Source organism: Hypanus sabinus, chromosome 18 (genome assembly GCF_030144855.1).
Source record: "Hypanus sabinus isolate sHypSab1 chromosome 18, sHypSab1.hap1, whole genome shotgun sequence".
Taxonomy (NCBI): Eukaryota; Metazoa; Chordata; class Chondrichthyes; order Myliobatiformes; family Dasyatidae; genus Hypanus; species Hypanus sabinus.
Genome location: NC_082723.1, coordinates 30,838,508 through 30,862,392, shown reverse-complemented (window position 1 = coordinate 30,862,392; position 23,885 = coordinate 30,838,508). Strand labels below are relative to the sequence as shown.

The window sequence follows — 23,885 nt, the reverse complement described above, 5'->3', positions numbered from 1 at the left end:
ATAATGAATAAATACTGAGAACATGAGCTGTAAAATCCTTGAAAGTAAGTCCATAAATTTGTTCAGTGATCATTTCAATGTTGAGGTGAGTGATTCAGGGATCCAGATGATTGAGGGGTAATGATTGTTCCTGAACCTGGTGGTGTGAGACCTGAGACACCTAAACCTCCTTCCCAATGACAGCAGTGAGATGGTGGTGGAGTATCAAAAGTAAAACAAGGGTCAGTTACTATACCAGCTGTTTAGCACTAGTGACCTTCCTGCCATCAGAAAGGAAGTATAGAAGCTCCAGGTCCCATACCACCAAAAGCAGGAACAGCTACTACCCCTCAACCAGATGAATAAACAGTAAACGTTTCAGACCAAGACCCTTCATCAGGACTGGAAAGGGAGGGGAAGATGCCAGAACAAAAAGGTTGGGGAGGGGGGTAAAGGAGAACTAGCTAGAGGTGATGGGTGAAACTATGTGGGTGGGAAAGGTAAAGGGCTGAAGAAGTACGAATCTGAGAGGAGAGGAGAGGGGATAATGGGAGAAAGAGAAAAAGGAGGGGAACCGGGGGAGGTGATAAGCAGGTAAGGAGAAGAGGTAAGAGTGGGGAATAGAAGAAAAGGGAAGGGGGAGGGAAAATAATTACAAGGAGAAATCAGTGTTCATGTCATCAGATTGGAGATTCTACAGGCATTGGAAATCCAGAGAAACGCACACAAAATGCTTGACGAATTCAGCAGATTAGGCAGCATTACGGAGAGGAATAAACAGTTGACTTTTCCAGCCGAGCCGCTTTATCAGGACTGACCTGCTAAGTTTCTCTAGTATTTTGTGTGTGTTAAAAGAGAAGAAATAATTTCAATAATGGGGCGACTCATTCTCACAAATTTTGCAGTAGAGTTCAACCAATAAATTTTAGGTTAGTACTTCTAAACAGTGACAAAAAAAAACAAAGGACAACACCTTAAATAATAGCAAAAAGATTTAATAAATTCCTTGATATTTAGAAGAGAATTGCACTGCTGTTTTTTGTAAATGTTTTCAGGACAACGGGATTTTTTTTTTGCCCTCAGATGCTGTTACCTGTCAACCTACATGGAGAACCAATCCATCACATCTGCAAACACTTCAGCTAGACGGTTTTGACATGTGCCTCTTACAAAAGCCATTTACAGGAAGCTATTAGCAAAAATGGATTCTTCCTGGTCAAGACCACGGTGAAGAGGGGCTACAGAAGGTCAAACAGGGCAACAGAAGTCAAATGTAGCACAGCCGAAGCATGGTGAGCCACTCAGCATAAATGTGAACTTTACAAGTCAGCAAGATATCAGAAACTGGCCATCTTTTACTTAGGAAAGATGAACAACACATTTTTTTTTAAAGTTAGTGTTTGAATGTCTACTTTTATACTTTTCCTGTTTCAGATTACTCCTCTATAAGATTGTCTGTCCGTGCTGCACTTTCTCCGTAACTGTAACACTATATTTTAAGTAACACATACAAAAAAAGATGGAGGAACTCAGCAGATCAGGCAGCATCTATGGAGGGGAATAAATGGTCAATGTTTCAGGCCAAGACCCTTCATCAAATATTGATGTTTATTCCCTTCCACAGATGCTGCCTGATTTGCTGAGGTCCTCCAGTATTTGTATGAGTTGCTCTGGATTTTTCAGCAACTGCAGAAGCTCTTGTGTTTATGAATCTGTATTCTGTTCTTGTTTTCCCTTATACTCCCTCAATGCACTGCTGTAATGAAATGATCTGTATGGACGGTATGCAAGACAAGTTTCTAGTTGTTTATTTTTATTTAGAAAATGGCACAGAGCGGGCCCTTCTGGCCCAACAAGCCGCACCACCTAGCAACCTCCAATTTAACACAAACCTAACCACAGAACAACTTACAATGACCAATTAACCTACTAATCTATGTCTTTGGAATTTGGGAGGAAACTAGAGCACCTGGAGTAAACACATGCACATCACTGGAAGAACATACAAGCTTCTTACAGATGGCATCAGAATTGAACTCTGAACTCTGACACCCCAAGCTATAAAAGAATTGCGCTAACTGCTATATGCTATCGTGGCACTGCCGTGTACCTCAGAAGACATGACTATAATAAACTAACTTTTACAATCAGGAATAAAAATATTGAAATATAGTATTGGTAATTTTTTATGATTTTAGAGAAAAGCAGAAAGGTTTTGCCCCATTTTTTCATAGAAGAATCAGTACATCTCACTCCTGCTACTGTTTTGTAAAAGGTTATATATTACAAATAGCAACCTAGGTTAAAAGTGAAAATAAATGGAACACCTTCATCACAGAAACTGAGCTATGGTCCCCAAACAAGCATTTCTGGAAACCATTAGAGTTTCACACCACAAAATCTTTTAAATATAAAGTTGTCTAATTACCCATCTTGACATTTGAGCTGCTGCCACTCAGTGAAAGAAGGTAATGAAATTTAACCAGGGGGCAGATTTCAGGAAATCTAGCAGCACTTAATTCAGGCACTTGACCGGAAAAATAGTGTTGCATCAGCAAACGACCAGCCTGACAAATGCACAGTAGTGCGAATGAAGGTCAATTTTGCCAAACAAAATGAGTGATTACTCGAGCAGTGATTTAGGTATTGGGTACATTGTGGGGAGCCCAATCAGCTTGTTGGATAATGAATAAAAATAAGTAAAATTGAGGTCAACTTACTGCAGCATTTTATGTCTCTTATGATTTTGATGAGGACATTCTGAACACATTGTAATGGGTACTTTCACCATAGCAGCAAAGAGCCGCTTAAGAATTCTCTGGTAAATGTTAAATGCACTTTGATGGACAAGCTACATCACACTGTGGGACAGAAACTACACTGCAGTGGACAGGAGAACTCTACAGTGTGTAGTTAAAACTGTCCAATGCAACAGTGGCACCTGCCTACCCGCCATCAATTGACCTATATACAGAAAGGTGCCAGAAAAAGGCCAGCAAAATATCATGAAGGATCCCACCCACCCTGATTATGGACTGTTTGTCCCACTCACAACAGGGAGAAGGCTACGTAGCATCCAAGCCAGAGTTACCAGACTCCAAAAAAGTAACTTCCCCCAAATGGTCAGGTGATCAACACCTCCACTCATTAACACACCCCACCGCCACTCATACAACAAGACCATAAGACATAGGAGCAGAATTAGACCATTTGGCCGATCACATCTGCTCTGTCTTTCTATCATGGCTGATTTATTATCCCTCTCAAGCCCATCCTCCTCGCCTTAACCCAATAACCTTTGACACACTAACTAATCAAGAACCTATCAACCTCTATTTTAAATATCCCCAATGACTTCACCTCTACAGCTGTCTATCACATGAATTCCACGGGTTCACTACACTGTGGCACTCCTTCTACGTCCTGATTAATTCGATGAGGGAAGTACTGATTGGCAAAAACAAAGCTCTGGGTGAGCTGTGGAAGGCATGAAATTATTCTGCTGAATGAAAAATTAGTCACAACTAAGAAATACAGCAGCATGCCTAAGGCCATAATGAAACATGCACCATTTCCAAAACACCTAGGTCTTCTCAATTGTTTCTTTCTGTAAAGCAGGTGCTGTACCATTATACAACATGTATAGAAGATAGAACACAGAACACTACCACACTGGACAGACCCGTCAGCCCACAGTCTTATGCCAAACCAAGAAAAGTAGTAATCAGATGGCCAACTAATCACTTCTGCCTACACAATGTCCGTATGCTTCCATTTTTCTCACCTTCATGTGCCTACCTAAACATCTCTTAAATGTCCCTAATGTTTCTGCCTCTACCACCACCCTAGGCAGTGCATTCTTGCCCCTCACATCTCTTTTGAAATTACCCCCTTCTCATCTTAAATGCATGCCCTCTGGTGTTAGACACTTCAACCCTGGGAAAAAGATACTGTCGGTCTAATCTATTTATACCTCTCATAAAACCTCTATCAGATCTCCGCTCAGTCTCCGCTGCTCCAGAAAAAAAAACCAAACTTTGTCCAGACTCTTGTTACAGCACATACAGTATATTGAGAAAGCTTACCTGGAGAGGTTCTTATGCTCAGATTCTTCCCATAATCATCTTTAAGATTCTCTACGATTTCCAACATATTTTGTTTTAATTCATTTAGGTTGATAATGTCCTCCACTAAAGCAGCATTGATGTTCACTCGAGATCCTGGGTGTCCTTTGGATTTCACTGCAATTGACAATCAGTAATTGTTAAGGTAACTTCCCGATGGCTGGTGCCAAGCCCAGCTGTGAAAGGAGGGTGAGGCATGGGTTTAGCAACCCCATTCCATAAAAACCTAGAGCTACAGAGACACCAACAGAAGCTGCAAAGACCTCTTTCCTGGGAGAGCAAGGATCTTCGCCTAGAAGATGTCCGAAGTCATATGATGATAGTGGAAGACACAGGGCTGATTAACCTTCTATCGGCCCAGGACAAGGCTCTGACAAGCTGCTGACATGGGCTGAGGAAGAAGATTTGTTACAACGGGGACTGAAGCTAATGCAGGTTCATTCACAACTTACCTGTAAAGAGTTGAAGTTGGTTTACTTTATAATTGCAGCTACATCAGAATCAGGTTTACTATCACTGACATTAGTAGTGAAATGTGTTATTTATTTAAAGATACAGCACAAAACAAGCCCTTCTGGCCTAACGAGTCATGCCACCCAACAACCAATTATTCTACTAATCTGTATGTCTTTAGACTATGGGAGGAAACCCATAAAGTTCACGAGAACATACAAACTCTTTACAGACAGCAGCAGAATTGAACTCTGACGCTCTGAGCTGTAATATCCTCACGCTAACCACTATGCTACCGCAGTAATAATACAGTGCAAAACATAAAATATACTATATTTTATATTTAATATACAATCAATTATACTAAATATAGATTATATACAGTGGTGCTAGAAAGTTTGTGAACTTTGTAGAATTTTCTCTATTTCTGCATAAATATGGCCTAAAATGTCATCAGATCTTCGAGCAAGTCCTAAAACTAGATAAAGAGAACTCAATTAAATAAATAACAAAAACATTATACTTGTTCATTTATTTATTGAGAAAAATGATCCAATATTACACGTATTTGTTGCTAAAAGAATGAGAACCTTTTCTTTCAGTAACTGGTGTGACCCCCTTGTACAGCAATAACTTCAACGAAACATTTCCGGTAACTGTTGATCAGTCCTGCAAATCGGCTTGGAGTAATTTTAGACCGTTCCTCCTTACAAAACTGCTTCAACTCTGGGATGTTGGTGGGCTTCCTTGCATGAACTGCTTGCGTCAAGTACCTTCCTCAACATCTCTATAGCATTAAGGCCAGAACTTTGACTCAGCCATTCCAAAACATGAATTCACAAACAAAAGAAAATCTGCAGATGCTGGAAATCCAAGCAACACACACAAAATGCAGGAGGTACACAGCAGGCCAGGCAGTATCAATGGAAAAGAGTACAGTCGATATTTCGAGCCAAGACCCTTCAACAGGACTGGAGAAGTTCCGCTGAAGGGTCTCAGCCCAAAACATTGACTGTACTCTTTTCTTTCCATGGATGTTGCCTGGTCTGCTGAATTATTCCAGAATTTTTGTGTGTTGCCAAAACATGATTTTTCTTCTTAAACCATTTTGTTGTTGATTTACTCTTGTCTTTCGGATCATTGTCTTGTTGCATTATCCAAATTCTATTAAGCTTCAGGTGACAGATTGGAACCCCAACATTCTCCTGTAAAATGTCTTGAAACAATTTTGAATTCATTGTTCCCTCAAAGTTTGCAAGCTAGTGCAGGCCCTGAGGCAGCAAAGCAGCCCCAAACCATGAAACTCCTTCCATCATGCTTAACTGTTGGGATGAGGTTTTGGTGTTGGTGTGCAGTGCAGTGTGCATTTCTGCCAAGTTCAACTTTTGTCTTATCTGTCTACAGAAATTTGTCCCAGAAGTGTTGTAGAATATCCGGGTGATCTTTTGCAAACTTGAGATGTTCAGCAATGTTTCTTTTTTGGACAGCAGTGGTTTCCTCCGTGAATACCATTCCCGTTCAGTGTTTTTCTCATAGTGCACTCATGAACAGAATCTTTAGCAAGTTCTAGAGATTTCTGCAAGTCTTTTACTGTCACCCTTTGTTCTTTTTCACCTCCTTCAGAATTATAATTTGTGCTCTTTGCAGGATGCCTACTTATAGGGAGCACTGTGTTTCCTCCATTTGTAGACAATTTCTTTTACTGTGGACTGATGAACAGTCAAGTCTTTAGAAATGCTTTTGTAGCATTTTCCAGCTTCATGCATCTCTACAATTCTTCTTAAGTGCCTCTGAAAGTTGTTTTGATCAAGGCATGGTGCACATAAACAGATCTTTCTTGGGAAGCACAGGTTCTGTCAGTACCTGACTTTGTGTGACTTTTTTTTATATAGGGCAGGGCACCTCTACAACCCACACCTCCAATCTCATCTCATTGATTAGAACACCAGACTCCAAATAGTTTTTGTAGAAGGCAACTGCCCCAGACTTTTTCCAACAAATACATGTAATATTGAATCAGTTTTCTCAATAAATAAGCGAACAAGAATAATGTTTTTTGTGTTGTTTACTTAATTGGGTTCTCTTTATCTAGTTTTAGGGCTTATGTGAAGATCTGATCACATTTTAGGTCATATATATGCAGAAACAGAGAAAATTCTACAGGGATCACAAGCTTTCTAGCACCACTGCAATTAAATAAGTAGTGCAAAAAAAGCAAAAAATAGTGAGTAAGTGTTTATGTGTTCATTCAGAAATCTGATGGCGGAAGGGAGTTTGGTCTTTTTCTGTTTGCACTATAAAGGAGCTGGAGTAAAGGAGATTTGAGCTGTTAATTTTTATTTAGAGAAACAATGTGTTAAGTAGCCCTTTCACCCAATGGGCCCATGCTGCCAATTAAACTACTAACGCACAGATCTTTGGAACATGGGAGGAGAGCATCCACATTCCATTCAGACAGCAGTGGGAATTGAACCATGTTACTGACACAGTAATAGCATTACACTGTTACGAACCCTGTAACTGGGTCACTTACCAGCAAAGATAGAGAGGTCCATTGAAGTCTGATGGTACTATATTTAACAGTATTTATTAGTAAAATCACACAAAAATAATATCAATGCAAACATACAGATAATATACGTCGTCAATACTAAATCTAAAAGTGCGGGTATAATAATAATCAATAAGAAATAAGCTCTATCGTTGTCTAGGGGATAATGTATTGTCCAATGGAAATATAAAAGTCACTCCGTTCATGCAGGCTGCAGCCTTTGGGGACCGCTGGGCTTTGCAATGGTTGGAGAGAGAGAGAGAGATTTGGAGAAAAACTTGCCGGCTTTCCTTTTATGGTTTCGATCCGTTGGAGTCTCATTAGTGTGGCCGTTCACTTGTGGCCTCTCCTTTAGCTAAGCCATTCTTCCGTGGTAAGCCTGCCAACCCAGGCAAGGGAGGACGCACACGGGCCCCACCGGCTTTTGCTATAAAACGCTGTCACTGGATTTCCAGCGTTTCTCCTGGTGCATCTAAAGGGGTTGTTCCCCAGACCCCTCTTTTATCCTTACTCACAGGGTCTCAGATGTCAATCAGGTTGGGATGATGCAATCCCTCAACCAGTTCACTCTGGTCGTCCCCTGAGGGCTTCAATGGATAGTACACAATTCCGTCTCCAAGAGACAATAGCCGTTATCAGGGGTTTTTGTTTCGCCAAGGCCAGGACACATTCCAAACCTTGTAGATTCTCTCTCATTTCCTGGGTCCCAGACCCGAATTAATAGCGATCTTGTGATTCTCAAAAAGGAGGGGGTGACTTTGTACCCTTCAGCCCCTCAGAGTTGTGGCACATTAGTATCAACACTAACTGCTACACTACCATCCCTCACTTAACATTTCAGTTCAGATTTTTTTTGCACTACTTCAGATTACACTATCTTTGCATAACTCTGTTGTGTAATGTCATCACTATATTTAATTATTACCACGTATACCTGCTTACGCTGTTAGCTTCACGTGAATGAGGCACTTCATTGCACCAGGTCGATTCATTCCACAATTGACCTGGATTCAATTCTGTCACTGTCTGTAAGGAGATTAAATATTCTCTCTGTCACATTGTGGATTTCCTCTGGGTGTTACGGTTTCAAAGATGTATGGCTGTGGCTTGCTATGTTAAGTGGTTATAAGGATATATTGGGCAGCAGGGGCTTATTGGGCCGGCAGGACCTGTTACCGTGTTGGTTCTCTAAATAAATAAATAAAATTAAGTATGAAGTTCTCTTACCTGCTAATTCTCAAAAGCACTCATTGAAATGTGCTTATAGTTTAAGAAATCAAAATCTTCTCTAAACTTTCTGGCTCAGACATTCACATTTGATGGTCACATCTGGCTGAACGGGTTTGCTGCTAATTTTTGTGATCAGTCATTTGCACATTAAGGATCACCTTTATTCATCATATACATTTACATGTATTCATATAAACACACACACACACACAGTCAGTTTAGTCGTAAGTGCCAAAATGGAACCCATTTGTATTATTCTTAATTAAAATAGGTCTTAGAGAATTTTCAAATCAAAACTGTTAACATTTTAAACATAATATAGAAGATTAAAACTTCACTCTAATTAGCTGATCTACAAAACTAACTCCTCCAGATAATTTTCCTTTAATAAAATTATAAACATTGCAAAAGTAGACATTACATGTGCTTTCAAGAAGCAGGCAAACATCCTTTTCACTCCTACAACAGATTAGATGAGAAAGGGAGTATTAATGCAGAATTACCTTTGGTCTTCTTGGTGGCAAGTAGTCGGCTCGTAGTTACGTACAGGGCCTCACACTGACTACAGAGAGCTGGACGGCTGACTCGATGCTGGACTGCTGATTGTATGAGGGGTGAACAACACTTGTAGACCCTTGGTCCTAGCTGACATATCCATCGCAGTGTAAACGACATTGTGCAGCGAACCGATTTTAACTGTTACCTGGAGTACAGCAGGAAAACAAGACAGAAAACCTTTCAGCAGTTTGCCAGCATGGATTACAATTGGATTTTCCACACACTCACTAATTTCTCAGACTTTAAGACTCAGTCTACTGCAAGACACATGAAAACAACTATTCTTTCAACACTTTCCAATATTCAAAGTCAAAATACGCTTCCTTATTTCATACCAGGTTTCTTTAATAACACACAATGTCAAAACCATTCTCTTTATATTTCTAACAATCTAACAGTCAGAAGAGCAAGCCACTGGGAGAAGTTAGAAAAAGTAACAGAGAAGACCACCGGGGTCTCCCTCTCCCCCACTTGTGACATTTCAACATTCAAAGTACAAAAGTATGCATGCAGTATACAACCCTGAGATTTGTCTTCTCAGACAGTCGCAAAACAAAGAAAGAAAACTATAGAATCCGTTCAAAGAGAAACATTAAATCCCCAACAAACAAAAAAAAGGAACAAATTACACAAATGGAAAAAAACAAGTGAAAGACAGAATATAAAGCAAACCACAAATCATTGAAATCATTCAGCCATATTCAGTTCAATCTAGCTGTGTCATTCGTTAACTTCAGGTCGCAGAGCCAGTCTGCCCTGTTCAAAACGCAGAAAACAGCAATAAAAAAGAGCAAGTAGACACCAGAAAAACATCGTAAGTTGACTGGCAGTGTTATAGGCGAAGGACCTTATGTATTATTGAGGATCCTTACCACCTATCCCACAATCTCTTTGACCCACTACCGTCAAGTAGGAGGTACAGTACAGGAGCATCAGGACTAGGACTGATAGACTGGGTAATAACTTCTTCCCTCAGGCTGTGAGACTAATGAATATCCTGCCACCACCCGAGGTCTTATCACCAGGATAGTGAGCTGTTTACTGTTTACCTGTACTGCTACTACATGCAATTTGAACTATATTTTAACTTAATTATGGTAATATTTTCTTTATGTACTGTGGGTGTACCATGGTCTGAAGGAACATTGTTTCATTTGGTTGTATATATGTACAGTCAGATGACAATAAATTTGAACCTGATGCTGCTAATCAATCATCACACTGAATTACATTTGACATCAGCTGTTACCTTATGCTTAACCAATAAAAGTGAGCAACTTGTATTATTCTGATAGTAAGTTTGGCCTTGTACTTTTAGGACCATTTCAGGAACAAACTCTTCCCCTCCACCATCAGATTTCTGAATGGGCAATGAACCCATGAACACTATCTCACTACTTTCGGCTCTCTTTTTACAATAAAATTATAATGACAAAAGAGATGATTGTTGACTTCAGGAAAGCACAGAGTTCTCTACTGAACATTGACGAATCCTCCATTGAGATTGTTAAGAGCATCAAATTTCTTGGTGTGGGCAGAGGGGCTGGGGTGGCCCTGTTGGTGAGGAATGAGATTCAGTCCTTTGCAAGGGGGGACATAGGGTCAGGAGAAGTAGAGTCTGTGTGGATAGAACTGAGGAACAGAAAGGGCAAAAGGACCCAAGTGGGCCACCAAACAGTAGCATGGATATTGGGTGCAAGTTGAATAGGGAGTTAACATTGGCATGTGGCAAAGGTAATGTCGCAGTAGTTATGGGAGATTTCAACATGCAGGTGAACTGGGAGAATCGGGTTGGTGCTGGACCCCAGGATAGGGAGTTTATAGAGTGCCTACGGGATGCATTCTTGGAACAGCTTGTATGAGAGCCGACCAGGGACAAGACTATTCTGGATTTAGTGTTATGTAATGAACAGGATTTGATAAGCGATCTTGCAGTAAAGGAGCCATTAGGAGGTAGTGATCATAATATGATAAGTTTTAATCTGCAATTTGAGAAGGATAAGGGCAGCCTGGAGGAGTCAGTGTTGCAGTTAAACAGGGGAAACTACGGCGCCATGAGGGAGGAGCTAGCCAAAGTTGACTGGAAGGATAGCCTAGCACAGGGGTCGGCAACGTTTACCACTGAAAGAGCCAATATGGACCCATTTCCCACAGAAAAGAAAACACTGGGAGCCACAAACCCGTTTGACATTTAAAATGAAATAACACTGCATACAACGGTTTTTTTTGCCTTTATGCTATGTATAAACAAACTACAATGTGTTGCATTTATGAAATTGATGAACTCCTGCAGAGAAAACGAAATTACATTTCTGCATGCAACAAAAACATTTTGAACTCCGAAAAAAAGACGTTGGGTTGAAGGTTACTCCATAGGTAGCCTACCTTGGATCGAACAATTAAAAGAAAGCGCACACTGGCGGGTGTCAGGCATTGGCATGTATATTAATAGCGATAAAAAACACGTTGTAGCGGTGTAGCGCTACATGCAGCGCTAAAATAAAGACACTGCAGTCAAAGGTAACTTTATTCGAACTAAACAGCCTTGATTTAAAGCCTCCCTCAACCCGTCCCCGTGGGCGCGGATGCTCCAAAAGACACGTACTCACAAACCCCCGTAGGCTATCTCCCTTAGCCGGAACGGTGGATAATTGTGAGCCGGTTCGGATGTGCCAGGAAATGCGGTCTCCACAACGTTTTTAGATTGTACAAGATCACCATAATCTTCAAACTTCGAATTACATTTCAAAAACTAACAAACTACGGGGAGCCGCAGCACAGAGATCAAAGAGCCGCATGCGGCTCCGGAGCCGCCGGTTGCCGACCCTTGGCCTCACAGAAAAGACAGTGGAACAGCAATGGCAGGTATTCTTGGGAATAATGCACAAGGTGCAAAATCAGTTCATGCCCCAGAGAAGGAAGGATTCAAAGGGAGGAAAGGGGCCACAGTGGTTGACAAAGGAAGTCAGAGATTGCATAGCATTTAAAAAAAGGAAGTATGACAGAGCTAAGGTGAGTGGGAGGACAGATGATTGGGAAGTTTTTAAGGAACAACAGAACTTAACTAAAAAGACAATACGGGGAGAAAAAATGAGCTACGAACGCAAGCTAGCCAGGAATATAAAGGAAGATAGCAAAAGCTTTTTTAGGTATGTGAAGAGAAAGAAGATAGTTACGAACAATGTTGGGTCCTTGAAGAATGAATTGGGTGAAATTGTTATGGGAAACAGAGAAATGGCAGAACAATTTAATGAGTACTTCAGATCTGTTTTCACTAAGGAAGACACAAGCAATCTCCCAGATGTATGGATGGGCCAAGGACATAGGGTAACAGAGGAAATGAAACAGATTGACATTAGGAAGGAAACGGTGATGAGAAGACTGATGGGTCTGAAGGCTGACAAATCCCCAGGTCCAGATGGTCTGCATCCTAGGGTACTAAAGGAGGTGGCCCTGGAAATTGTGGATGCATTGGTAATCATTTTCCAATGTTCCTTAGATTCAGGATCAGTTCCTGAGGATTGGAGAATGGCTAATGTTATCCCACTTTTTAAAAAAGGAGGGAGGGAGAAAACAGAGAATTATCGACCTGTCAGCCTGACGTCGGTGGTGGGGAAGATGCTAGAGTCCATTATTAAGGATGAAATAGTGGCATATCTAGATAGCAGTGATAGGATCGGGCCGAGCCAGCATGGATTTACCAAGGGTAAATCATGCTTGACTAATCTGTTGGAGTTTTTCGAGGATGTAACCAGGAAGTTAGACGGGGGAGATCCAGTGGATGTAGTGTACCTCGATTTTCAGAAGGCATTTGATAAGGTCCCACATAGAAGATTGGTGGGTAAAATCAAAGCTCAGGGCATCGGGGGAAGACATTGGCATGGATAGAAAACCGGTTGGCAGATAGAAAGCAAAGGGTAGCGGTGAATGGGTGTTTCTGGGAATGGCAGGTGGTGACTAGTGGGGTGCCACAGGGCTCGGTATTGGGACCACAGCTGTTTACAATTAACGTCAACGATTTGGATGAAGGCATTGAAAATAACATCAGCAAATTTGCTCATGATACTAAGCTGGGTGGCAGTGTGACATGTGATGAGGATGTTAGGAGAATTCAGGGTGACTTGGATAGGCTGGGTGAGTGGGCAGATACTTGGCAGATGACGTTTAATGTGAATAAGTGTGAGGTTATCCACTTTGGGAGTAAGAACAGGAAGGCAGATTATTATCTGAACAGTGTAGAGTTAGGTAAGGGAGAAATATAAAGAGATCTGGGAGTCCTTGTTCATCAGTCACTGAAGGTGAATGAGCAAGTGCAGCAGGCAGTGAAGAAGGCTAATGGAATGTTGGCCTTTATTACAAAGGGAATTGAGTACAAGAGCAAGGAAATCCTCTTGCATTTGTACAGAGCCCTGGTGAGATCACACCTGGAGTATTGTGTACAGTTTTGGTCTCCAGGGTTAAGGAAGGACATCCTGGCTGTAGAGGAAGTGCAGTGTAGATTCACGAGGTTAATTCCTGGGATGTCTGGACTGTCTTACGCAGAGAGGTTAGAGAGACTGGGCTTGCACACGCTGGAATTAAGGAGATTGAGAGGGGATCTGATTGAAACATATAAGATTATTAAGGGATTGGACAAGATAGAGGCAGGAAATATGTTCCAGATGCTGGGAGAGTCCAGTCCCAGAGGGCATGGTTTGAGAATAAGGGATAGGTCATTTAGGACAGAGTTAAGGAAAAATTTCTTCTCCCAGAGAGTTTTGGGGGTCTGGAATGCACTGCCTCGGAAGGTAGTGGAGGCCAATTCTCTGGATGCTTTCAAGAAGGAGCTAGATAGGTATCTTATGGATAGGGGAATCAAGGGATATGGGGACAAGGCAGGAACCGGGTATTGATAGTAGTTGATCAGCCATGATCTCAAAATAGTGGTGCAGGCTCGAAGGGCCGAATGGTCTACTTCTGCACCTATTGTCTATTGGTGTTCACCTGGTGGAGAATCGCACCTGGTCTATCAACACCACCTCCATAGCCAAGAAAGCCCAGCAGCATCTCTTCTTTCTGCGAAGGCTGAGAAAAGTCCATCTCCCACCCCCCCATCCTCACCACATTCTACGGAGGATACAGTGAGAGCATCCTGAGCAGCTGCAGCACTGCCTGGTTTGGAAATTGCACCGTCTCGGATCGTGAGACCTTGCAGTGAATAGTGAGGTCAGCTGAGATCATCATTGAGGTCTCTCTTTCTGCCATTGGACATTTACACCACACGCTGCACCCACAAAGCTAACAGCATTGTGAAGGACCCCACGCATGCCTCATACAAACTCTTCTCCCTCCTGCCATCTGGCAAATGGTACTGAAGCATTCAGGCTATCACGACCAGACTATGCAAGTTTCTTCCCCAAAACCATCAGACTCCTCAATACTCAGAGTCTAGACTGACATCTACATCATTTATTATTATACTGAAATTTGTTCTTTACTGTGCCTATTGTCTTGTTTATTTATTTATTAATTACTGTACTGCCCTGCACTGTTTTGTGCACTTCATGTAGTCCTGTGTAGGTCTGTAGTCTAGTGTAGTTTTTGTGTTGTTTTACGCAGTCTAGTGCAGCCTTGAGCTGTCTCACATAGTCTAGTGTAGTTACGTGTTTCATGTAGAACCATGGTCCTGGAGGAACGTTGTTTCATTTTTATTGTGTACTGTATCAGCAGTTTACGGTCGAAATGACAATAAAAAGTGACTTGACACGACACCTGCTCAGTAGGGAAGGAGTTGGTGGAAGGCAGAGGTGAAGACTGGGACAATAGCAGTTGGTATGATAGATAGATAGATAGATAGATAGATAGATAGATAGATAAATAGATAGATAGATAGATACTTGATTCATCCCCAAGGGGAAATTCAACATTTTTCCAGTGTCCCATACACTTATTGTAGCAAAACTAATTACATACAGTATTTAACTCAGTATAAATATGATATGCATCTAAAATCACCCTCCCAAAAAGCATTAATAAATAGTTTTTAAAAAGTTCTTAAATAGCTTACTAAAGTGCAATGAGTGGTAACTTAAGCTCAGTCCTAACCCCGGCACTTAACATGACTTGCCCCTTGTGGTTGAATTGTAGAGCCGAATGGTGTTGGGGAGTAATGTTCTCTTCATCCTGTCTGAGAAGCATTGCATTGACAGCAACCTGCCGCTGAAGCTGCTTCTCTGTCTCTGGATGGTGCTGTGCAGAGGATGTTCAGGGTTTTCCATGATTGACCGTAGCCTACTCAGCACCCTCCGCTCTGCCACCGATGTCATACTCTCCAGTTCTGTGCCCACAACAGAGCCCACCTTCCTTACCAGCTTATTAAGACGTGAGGCGTCCCTCTTCTTAATGCTGCCTCCCCAGCACGCCACCACAAAGAAGAGGGCGCTCTCCACAACTGACCGATAGAACATCTTCAGCATCTCACTACAAACATTGAATGACGCCAGCCTTCTGAGGAAGTACAGTCAACTCTGTGCTTTCCTGCACAGGGCATCTGTGTTGGCAGTCCAGTCTAGCTTCTCGTCTAACTGCACTCCCAGATACTTGTAGGTCTTAACCTGCTCCACACATTCTCCATTAATGATCACTGGCTCCATATGAGGCCTAGATCTCCTAAAGTCCACCACCATCTCCTTGGTCTTGGTGATATTGAAACGCAGGTTGCACCATATCACAAAATCCTGTATCAGTTTCCTATACTCTTCCTCCTGACCATTCCTGACACACCCCACTATGTGGATGGTAGGTGCAGGGCAAAGGAGGGGATGTAGACAGCGGTAGCCTGAGTTGTTCATCCACATGTTGAACTGGAGGAGGGGAAGTGTTTATGCTGAGAGAGCATTACGTGCTTCGGTACCTGGACTGGTTTGCTGAGGGATGTGAACAGGTGGGCAGTTGTCAAACCTATTGAAGAACTGGTTTAACTCATTAGCAAATTCACGGGTGCAATCGGGGGCTCTCCAGCTAGGCTGATTGAAGCCAGTGATGTTCTTCATACCTCGCCACAAGTCATGTGCTATTCTGCCCAAGCTTTTTCTCCAGCTCTCTGCTTCATTCCTCTTTAGCCACCTTGATCATTTCCTTTAGCCCCCTCTGCACATTCCAATTCCTCCCTGTCTCCTGATCTGAAGCTCTCTTTCTGAGGTTACAAAGAGCATTTAGATCACTGGTAACCCATGGTTTGTTGTTAGGGAAGCAGCAAACAGTCTTTGATGGCATCACAGTGGCCACACAGAAGCCAATGGAGCCAGTGAAGCAATCTGTAAGTCTGTTAATGTCCTCCCCATATGGTTCACAAAGCACATTGCAGTCAGTAACCCCAAAGCAACCCTTTAAAACCTTGATGGCCTCTGGAGACCACATCTTTACTATCTTGGTGGTAGCTAGCTGTTTTTGTACTTAGGACATGAGGTGAACCAGGTTGTGCTCTGATCTTCCAAATGGGGAGAGAGCTGTGGAGCTGTATGCATATTTAATATTTGCATACAAGATATCTAGCTATCCAGTAAAAGACTGTCCAGCATAGACATACTATATCCCAGATAGAATATAGTTAATTTCACTCTGTTCCATGCACCTTAAAAGCAGTTTTCACAACAGAATACACCACGTCAAGGGACTAAATGATTCCCATCTTCATACAAACCATTCCAGTGGCCTCTGAGAGACAGATTGCCACTATATTTAAGAGGATAAGAGATAAGAGCAGAATTAGGATATTCATCCCATCAAGTCTGTTCCCCCATTCCACCATGGCTGATTTATTATCCCTTTCTCCTTGTAACCTTTGATGCCTTTACTAATTAAGAACCTATTCACCTCTGCTTTAAATCTAGCCAATGACTTGACCTCACAGTCATCTGTGGCAATGAATTCCACAGATACACCAACCTCTGGCGAAATAAATTCCTCATCTCTGTTCTGAAGGGATGTCCTTCTATTCCAGGCTGTGCCCTCTAGTCTAGGACTCCCTGACCATTCTCTCCACATCCACCCTTTTTAGAACAGTTTGCACTGTATGGGGTTTTAGACATTGGATTTAAACAGCTGAAACTTCTCATTTTTTTTGTGGGACTTCTAAAGCAGAAAAGGGAAGCAATATATCCATCAGCGTGGACTTGTTTTTGATGCTAGTCTCAATATAGATGTAGGATAACAGCTAATTCAGCAAAATTGACTGTCTGATTTTCAGCAACATTTAAGGTCATGGTTATAAAACTTCCACCTACTTAAAGGACAATAACTAATATTAATTCAAAATTAGATTTATTAGTCAAATGAAGACTAATTCATAACTACCATGCTCAGTCTCAAGCCCGGCTGAGAAAGGAGGAGGGTTGACCATGTGACTAGCAACCCCATCTTGTAAACACCCAGAGCTACAGAAATGCCAACAAAAACTCCAAAGACCTCATCACTGGGAGAAGGAGGAAACACCAAGAAGCTGGGCCAATCCTGGGAAAACTTGGAAGACTAGCCCAGGACAGAGGACTCTGGCAACCTACGCCCAGTTAGGGGCAATGGGCTTAAGAAGACCACACCAGTTCATACATTGATGTTATTAGAGGACGCACACACTTCTCATTGCTACCATCACAGAGGGGTCTGAAGACACACATACAACATTTTTAGTGATAGCTGCTTCCCCTCTGCCATCAAATTTCTGAACAGTCCACAAACACTACCTCTCTTTTTACATTTCTTGCAGCTTATAGTAATTTTTATGTATCACAATGTACTGGTGCTACAAAACAACAAACTTCAAGACAAGTCAGTAATTTTAAAAAACTAATTCCGGCACCACAAACTACTTATACTCCCCTGTTAACCTGCCAATAAATCTCAGTTACTCCATTTTCTTATTCCCTAATTTGTATTCATGCTAATCTACCAAAGTTATTAATATCAAGGATCTTGATTTAATTCAGTCATGTAGTCTGGTTATCATATGGCTAATTGCAAAAAGCTACCTTTATACAAATGAGCAATTTGTATTGCTTACATTAGAGAAAATAAACAGCTTTTGAGGTGCATTCACTATTGTAGAATGCCTCCCGATGTCCTAAGATATGAAAGTTCTGTAGAAATACAGTGGATTCTGGTTAATTGGGCCATCGGTTAATACGTGTAGCCATTTATTTGGGACAGCTCTTGATGAAACAAAAACTAATTAAGAAAATAGCTGGGATTCCCTTTGCTTATTTAGGACAAAAGACTGTTGCTGAGCTGTTTCTAACTAGTGTCAGTCACGTGCACTTGTATGGCTGTTGTACACTACACTATGCTTTGATCGAAAAGTTTATAAATAGCTTCAGTTGTGTGCGTTTATGTTCAAAAGGCAGTGATTTTTGTCACTGATAGTTCATGAGAAATAAGCAGTAAGACAATTCAGAACCATTTTGCTCACAATAGTTTCAAGCATTTAAACTTGGAGATGCCATAAACAGCCAGGAGTGAAAATGAAACGTCACTACTTCAACAAATTAGGAACTACAAAGAATTATGGTATCAACAACCATCTTGGATGTTACAAAGAAAATGAAGATTGAAGATGCAATCTTCAAAAGCATTGTATGAACACAGTCTGCACTAGATGTGTGCATTGATTCTGTTCATTTACAATCAAAATAACACAGCAGTGTACACTGGATGAATTCCTCCATTTATAATAGCATTTTATAGTACTGTAGCACTATTGGTATATTTCATTTAACTACAAACTTTGTTCCTCAGTTAAGTGGTAGCATGAGTTAATAACTCATCAGGGGTGATTGATAGGTTTGTGGTCCAAGGTAGAAGGAGATGAGTTATTAACTTCAAACTTACTGCATAATCACTCAAAGAGTTGAACTGCATATGCATGTAACAAGAGCTGTATAACTCATCTCCTTTTACCTTAGGCCACAAACTTATTAATCACCCATCTGTGGACACTTTCTGGAGGTCCAAGATCCGTATGCTCCACGACCGCTGGACTAAGTGCGTAAATGCAGGAGGGGACTATGTTGAAAAATAAATGTGCTAGGTTTTCTAAAATAGACTGCTTCTCCCTTAGGACACAAACTTATCAATCACGCCTTGTATAATTTATAGTATACTCTTATGTATTGCACACTGTACAGCTGCTGCAAAACACCAAGTTTCATGAACTTGTCCAGGGGTCTCACCCGACTTCAGATTGCCCCCCTCTGGTATGGATGACACATCTGCCTTGGCTTTAGAGTCTAGGCACAACATTCCGAAAGTGCTTCCAGGGTTGGACTGAGCATGGACTTGCATTGTGATTGGCTCGGGTTACAACTTAATCACTGAGCAGATTTTTAGAGGAACAATCTGCTGTTCTGCACGCAGCTACCAGGAGGCAGATAAGAGTGACCTGGGCCACCTCCTTCATGAAAAAAGAAATCTATTTCTACTCATATCCTTCAGTATTATAGGCAATCAGAGGCCAGGAGTTCACCAGGTGGGAAATGCATTCCAACCACTGTGCTTAATAGGTTGACACACTGACGAAACAGTGTGATACAAAAACTATTTTAGAAGAACTATTTCAATTTTAATATTAACTCATTTGAATAAAAGCTTCATCTCACACAGATCACTCCCCAATCAATATCAGCTTCATTGTAACCTCTGGAACCTGATTTTAACTTACCGCACCGTAGAAAATTATATGCAAAGTTTTAACTAAAAACCTTTCTAAATACCTTCAAGTACAGAAGCAATCATGTACAGAGTGCTTGAGGAACAAATGAGATGCACATTTTAATGTTTCCTTCCCTTTATTCATAATGGTTTATTCAAATCATTTCATGTGTTTTTTTTAAACTATTTTTGTAATTCCACCTACTGTATGGTTGGACTTTTAATGCTACTTTGGAGCACATATGCTGTGTAATAGTATTTTTCAGTAAATCGCTAAAAGAATAGCCCAATTGTGGGGCATCGGCATTAAGGATTTAAGGCTCATTAACAATCTTAATTCCCAATGAAATCGGTAATTATTGTATTCGTGCAGCTGCATATTTAACCCTTTCTTCCTGAAACTGGATTCTCAAAGGCAGCCAGCACTGTTATTTATAACTTAATCATTATTCTAGTCATCTGCAATTAGAATTTGTGCAGTAACTCTGTTCTGGAAACAACTCTTTTTACATCTCTGGTCTTAATGTTACTGTGCAATTTCCTTCTGTAAATTAAAGTGTTAGGTGGTTGGTGATGAATAAGGTTACAACTTCGCTCCACAATATGTAACCGTATTTTCCAACTGTAAAATTAAGCATAGTTAGAAACTTAACTAGGTATTAGAAGACATTGGGCAAATTTTGCTCACAGATTTCCTTTTAAACAAAGACTTTTCTCAAGTCTCACCTAGTAATTCATCTTTCTTTCACCTTCTAATATCTCTCTTCTCTTTCCAAGATTGCCATCAGGCAGTCTGCCTTTTTGCTTGAGACAATCACCAGAAGACCAATCCAAGGTAATATGTTTACAGACATTCTCAGTATTCCCAAAAAAGGCTCCGGGCTCAATCGCCATGGTGACATATTCACGGATGTTGTCAATATTTCTGAAAAAGGCTCCAGTCACCAAGGTGATATGTTTATGGATGTTCTCAGTATTCCCAAGAAAAGCTCTGGGCTCCAGTCACCACCTGCCAACAATGTTGCTCTGAACAAGAATTTGTAGAGTGGCAAATCATGGCTTCACATTTTATCATTCTAAGGCAGAGATGCGAGGACTTTGTAAAACATTTATCTAACTAGCATCGTGGCCTCATACAATATTTCCAAAGCAAAAGAACACAAAAGGCTGCAGACAGCAGTAGACCATACCCAGTCCATTATGGGCACAGATATTTGTCTATTACAGGCAAAGCCTTTCCCACTATTGAGCACACTTACAAGCAGTGCTGCCACAAGAAAGCATTATCCATCAAGGATGTCCACCGTCTAAGCTATATTCTCTTCTCACTATCATCAGGAAGGAGGTACAGGAGCTTTAGGTCCAATACCACTAAGTTCAAGAACAATTATTACCCTTCAACCATCAAGCTCCTAAACTGGTGCGATAACTTCAATCACGATTACATTGTACTAATTCTAGACTTACAGACTAGCTTTCAGGGACTCTACGACTCATGCTCACAGTATTATTTTAATTTGCAGTTTGTCTTCTTTTGCACAGTCTTTGGTTTTATATATATATATATAAAATGTTGTAATATTCTATGGTATTCCTTTTTTCCTGCAAGAAAATTAATCTCAAGGTAACATATACATACGCTGATAATAAATTTATTTTGAATGCTCCCTGAATCATTAATGATCCCCATCACCCAGGACATGTTTGTTTCTCATTGCTACATCAAGGAGGTGGTACAGGAACTTGAAGACACAGACTCAAGGCTTTATAAACAAATTCTTCCCCACCACAATCAGATTTCTGAATGGACAATGAACCCATGTACTCTACCTCACTATTTCTTTTCCTCTCTTTTTGCACTACTTATTCAATATAATTTTTAAGAATTGTATTTCTTACTGTAATTTAGTTTTTTTATTATATGTACATCCATACAATATTCTACAGCGCATCATATTTGCTACATCACTGCTTGGTATAGAAGCTACACTACAGCAGAAAGAAAGGCTCTACAACACATCACTAACGCCAGACTACCTGCCATCAAGGACGTAGACAGAAAGGTGTCAGAAAACGGTCAGTAACATCATGAAGGATCCCACACACCGTGCTCATGGACTGTTCGTCCCTCTGCCTTCAAACAGAAGGCTACATAGCATCCACACCAGGACCACCAGACAGTAAGCAAGTAAGCAAGCAGTAAGCAGTAAGCTTGATTAACACTTCCACCCACCAACTCCACCACTACTTTATTTTTTCCTGTCAATCACTTCTTGTACTGCCTAGTGTCACTTTATGGACATATAATAAATCTCCTTATATAAGCTATCTTATTTATTGATATTGTGTTTTTTTATTATATTTGTTATCTTTTGTGGGATTTTATGCTTCATCAGATCTAGAGTAACAAGTATTTTGTTCTCCATCACACTTGTGTACAGGAAATGACATTAAACATTCTCGAATCTTGCAATGAACTGCAGCCACAAAATTGCAAACATCGCGACATATGCCAGAAATATTAAACCTGATTCTGGAAGTGTGCGCCTTTCAGGTAATGCCCTGTGTTCCCCTTGCATTATATTAAACCTGCAGTGAAGACAGGAAGTGCAGGCATAGGGTGCAAAACTTAGCTCTTGACTTGAAAAGTCGACTCCAATTCTCTTCCCAAGGTTGCTGCAGAATATGGAGACAACAACCAGCATTTTGTGTTTTTAATTTGGATTTCAACACCTTCAGTATTTCCGTTCCAGTTTTTTTAAACAAATTACATGGATATTTCAAGTGCTGTTTATAGTTACTTGCAGCAGGTCGACTGTCTGCCACATTTCCGACGTTGTGACAATACTTCAAAAATACTCATTCATTCTAAAGCACTTTGAGACATCCTGATAGAGAAGGACAGAAAGGAAAGTAAAATGCACCAAGTATCTTGCACCCAACATCAGGACAACCAAGGAATTGATTTTGGACTTCATGAAGGGGAAGTTGGGAAAACACACACCAATTCTTACTGAGGGATCAGCAGTGGAAAGGGTGAATACATTCAAGTTCCTGGGTGACAACATCTCTGAAGATCTGTCCTGGGAATACATAAACATGCTGGCATGACAGCAGCTAAACATCATTAGGAGTGTGAGGAGATTTGGTTTGTCACCAAAGACTCTAGCAAATTTCCACAGATATACCATGGAGAGCATTCTGTTTTTATCACCATCTGGTTTGGGGGGACCACCGCATAGGATCAGAAAAAACTGCAGAAAATTGGAAACTCATCCAGCTCCATCACGGGTACCTACAAAGGTATTAAGGACCCTCACCATCCAGGACATGCACTCTTCTCATTACATCAGGGAGGAGGTTCAGGAGCCCGAAGACTCCACACAATGTTTTAGGAACAGCTTCTTTCCCTCTGCCATCAGATTTCCACACAGCTCATGAAGCCATGAGTATCACCTCATGATTCTGCTCTCCTTTTGCACTACTTATGTATTTTTTTGTATTTCTTATTGTAACACAAGGTAATTTTCCTTTTTATGTATTGCACTGTACTGCTGCCACAAAACAACTTTCACAACATGCAGGAGGAAATCTGCAGATGCTGGAAATTCAAGCAACACACACAAAATGCTGGTGGAACGCAGCAGGTGAGGCATCATCTAGAGGGAGAAGCACTGTCGACGTTTCGTCCTGACGAAACTGTTCTGAAGTCTGACTTTGTATCATCAATAACCATACAGAACTAGAAACATTAAAAAAAAGGACTTCAAATTCTTCTTCTATCAGCAAAAGTTAGATTGCATTTCTTTCAGAAACATTAAGGCAGGAGGTCACTATACCTGTGTCATTGACAACATGAAGCACTGATTTCTCCTGTTGTGTTAGTAGAACAAACCTGAGTTCATACATCCCAAGAATAAATAATCACATTATTTAAAATGAACTCCATGCACCTCCCCAGCACTGAAGACGTCTTCGAAAGGTCATGCCTCAAAAAGGCAGAAACTATCATTAAGGAATGCCATCACTCAGCACATGCCCTATTCTCATTGCTATCATCAAGAGAGAGGTACAGTGGCATGAAAAAGATTGGGCACTCCAGTCAAAATTTCTGTGGCTGCGAATAGCTATGCGAGTAAAAGCGAGTAAACTTGATTTCCAAAAGGCACATGACATATTTCTTTAATATTTTAAGCAAGATTACTTTTTTTATTTCCATCTTTTACAGTTTCAAAATAACAAAAAAGGAAAAGGGCCCAAAGCAAAAGTTTGGGCACCCTGCATGGTCAGTACTTAGTAACACCCTCTTT

General features: G+C 40.9%; 1 protein-coding gene across 3 annotated transcripts in view; it reads right to left on the bottom strand.

The window, feature by feature from the left end:
• mrrf (mitochondrial ribosome recycling factor) overlaps positions 1–23,885 on the bottom strand; it is a 73,690-nt gene that overhangs the window by 46,212 nt on the left and 3,593 nt on the right. For all 3 annotated transcript variants that reach the window (XR_009516480.1, XM_059993972.1, XM_059993973.1), the window contains exons 2-3: positions 8,841–9,040; positions 4,065–4,220 (exon numbers count right to left, since the gene is read on the bottom strand). Coding sequence is in view for 2 of the 3 variants with exons in the window: in XM_059993972.1 (XP_059849955.1) it covers positions 4,065–4,220; positions 8,841–9,012 (328 nt within the window). In the remaining variant the exon portion in view is untranslated. The remainder of the gene's footprint in view (positions 1–4,064; positions 4,221–8,840; positions 9,041–23,885) is intronic.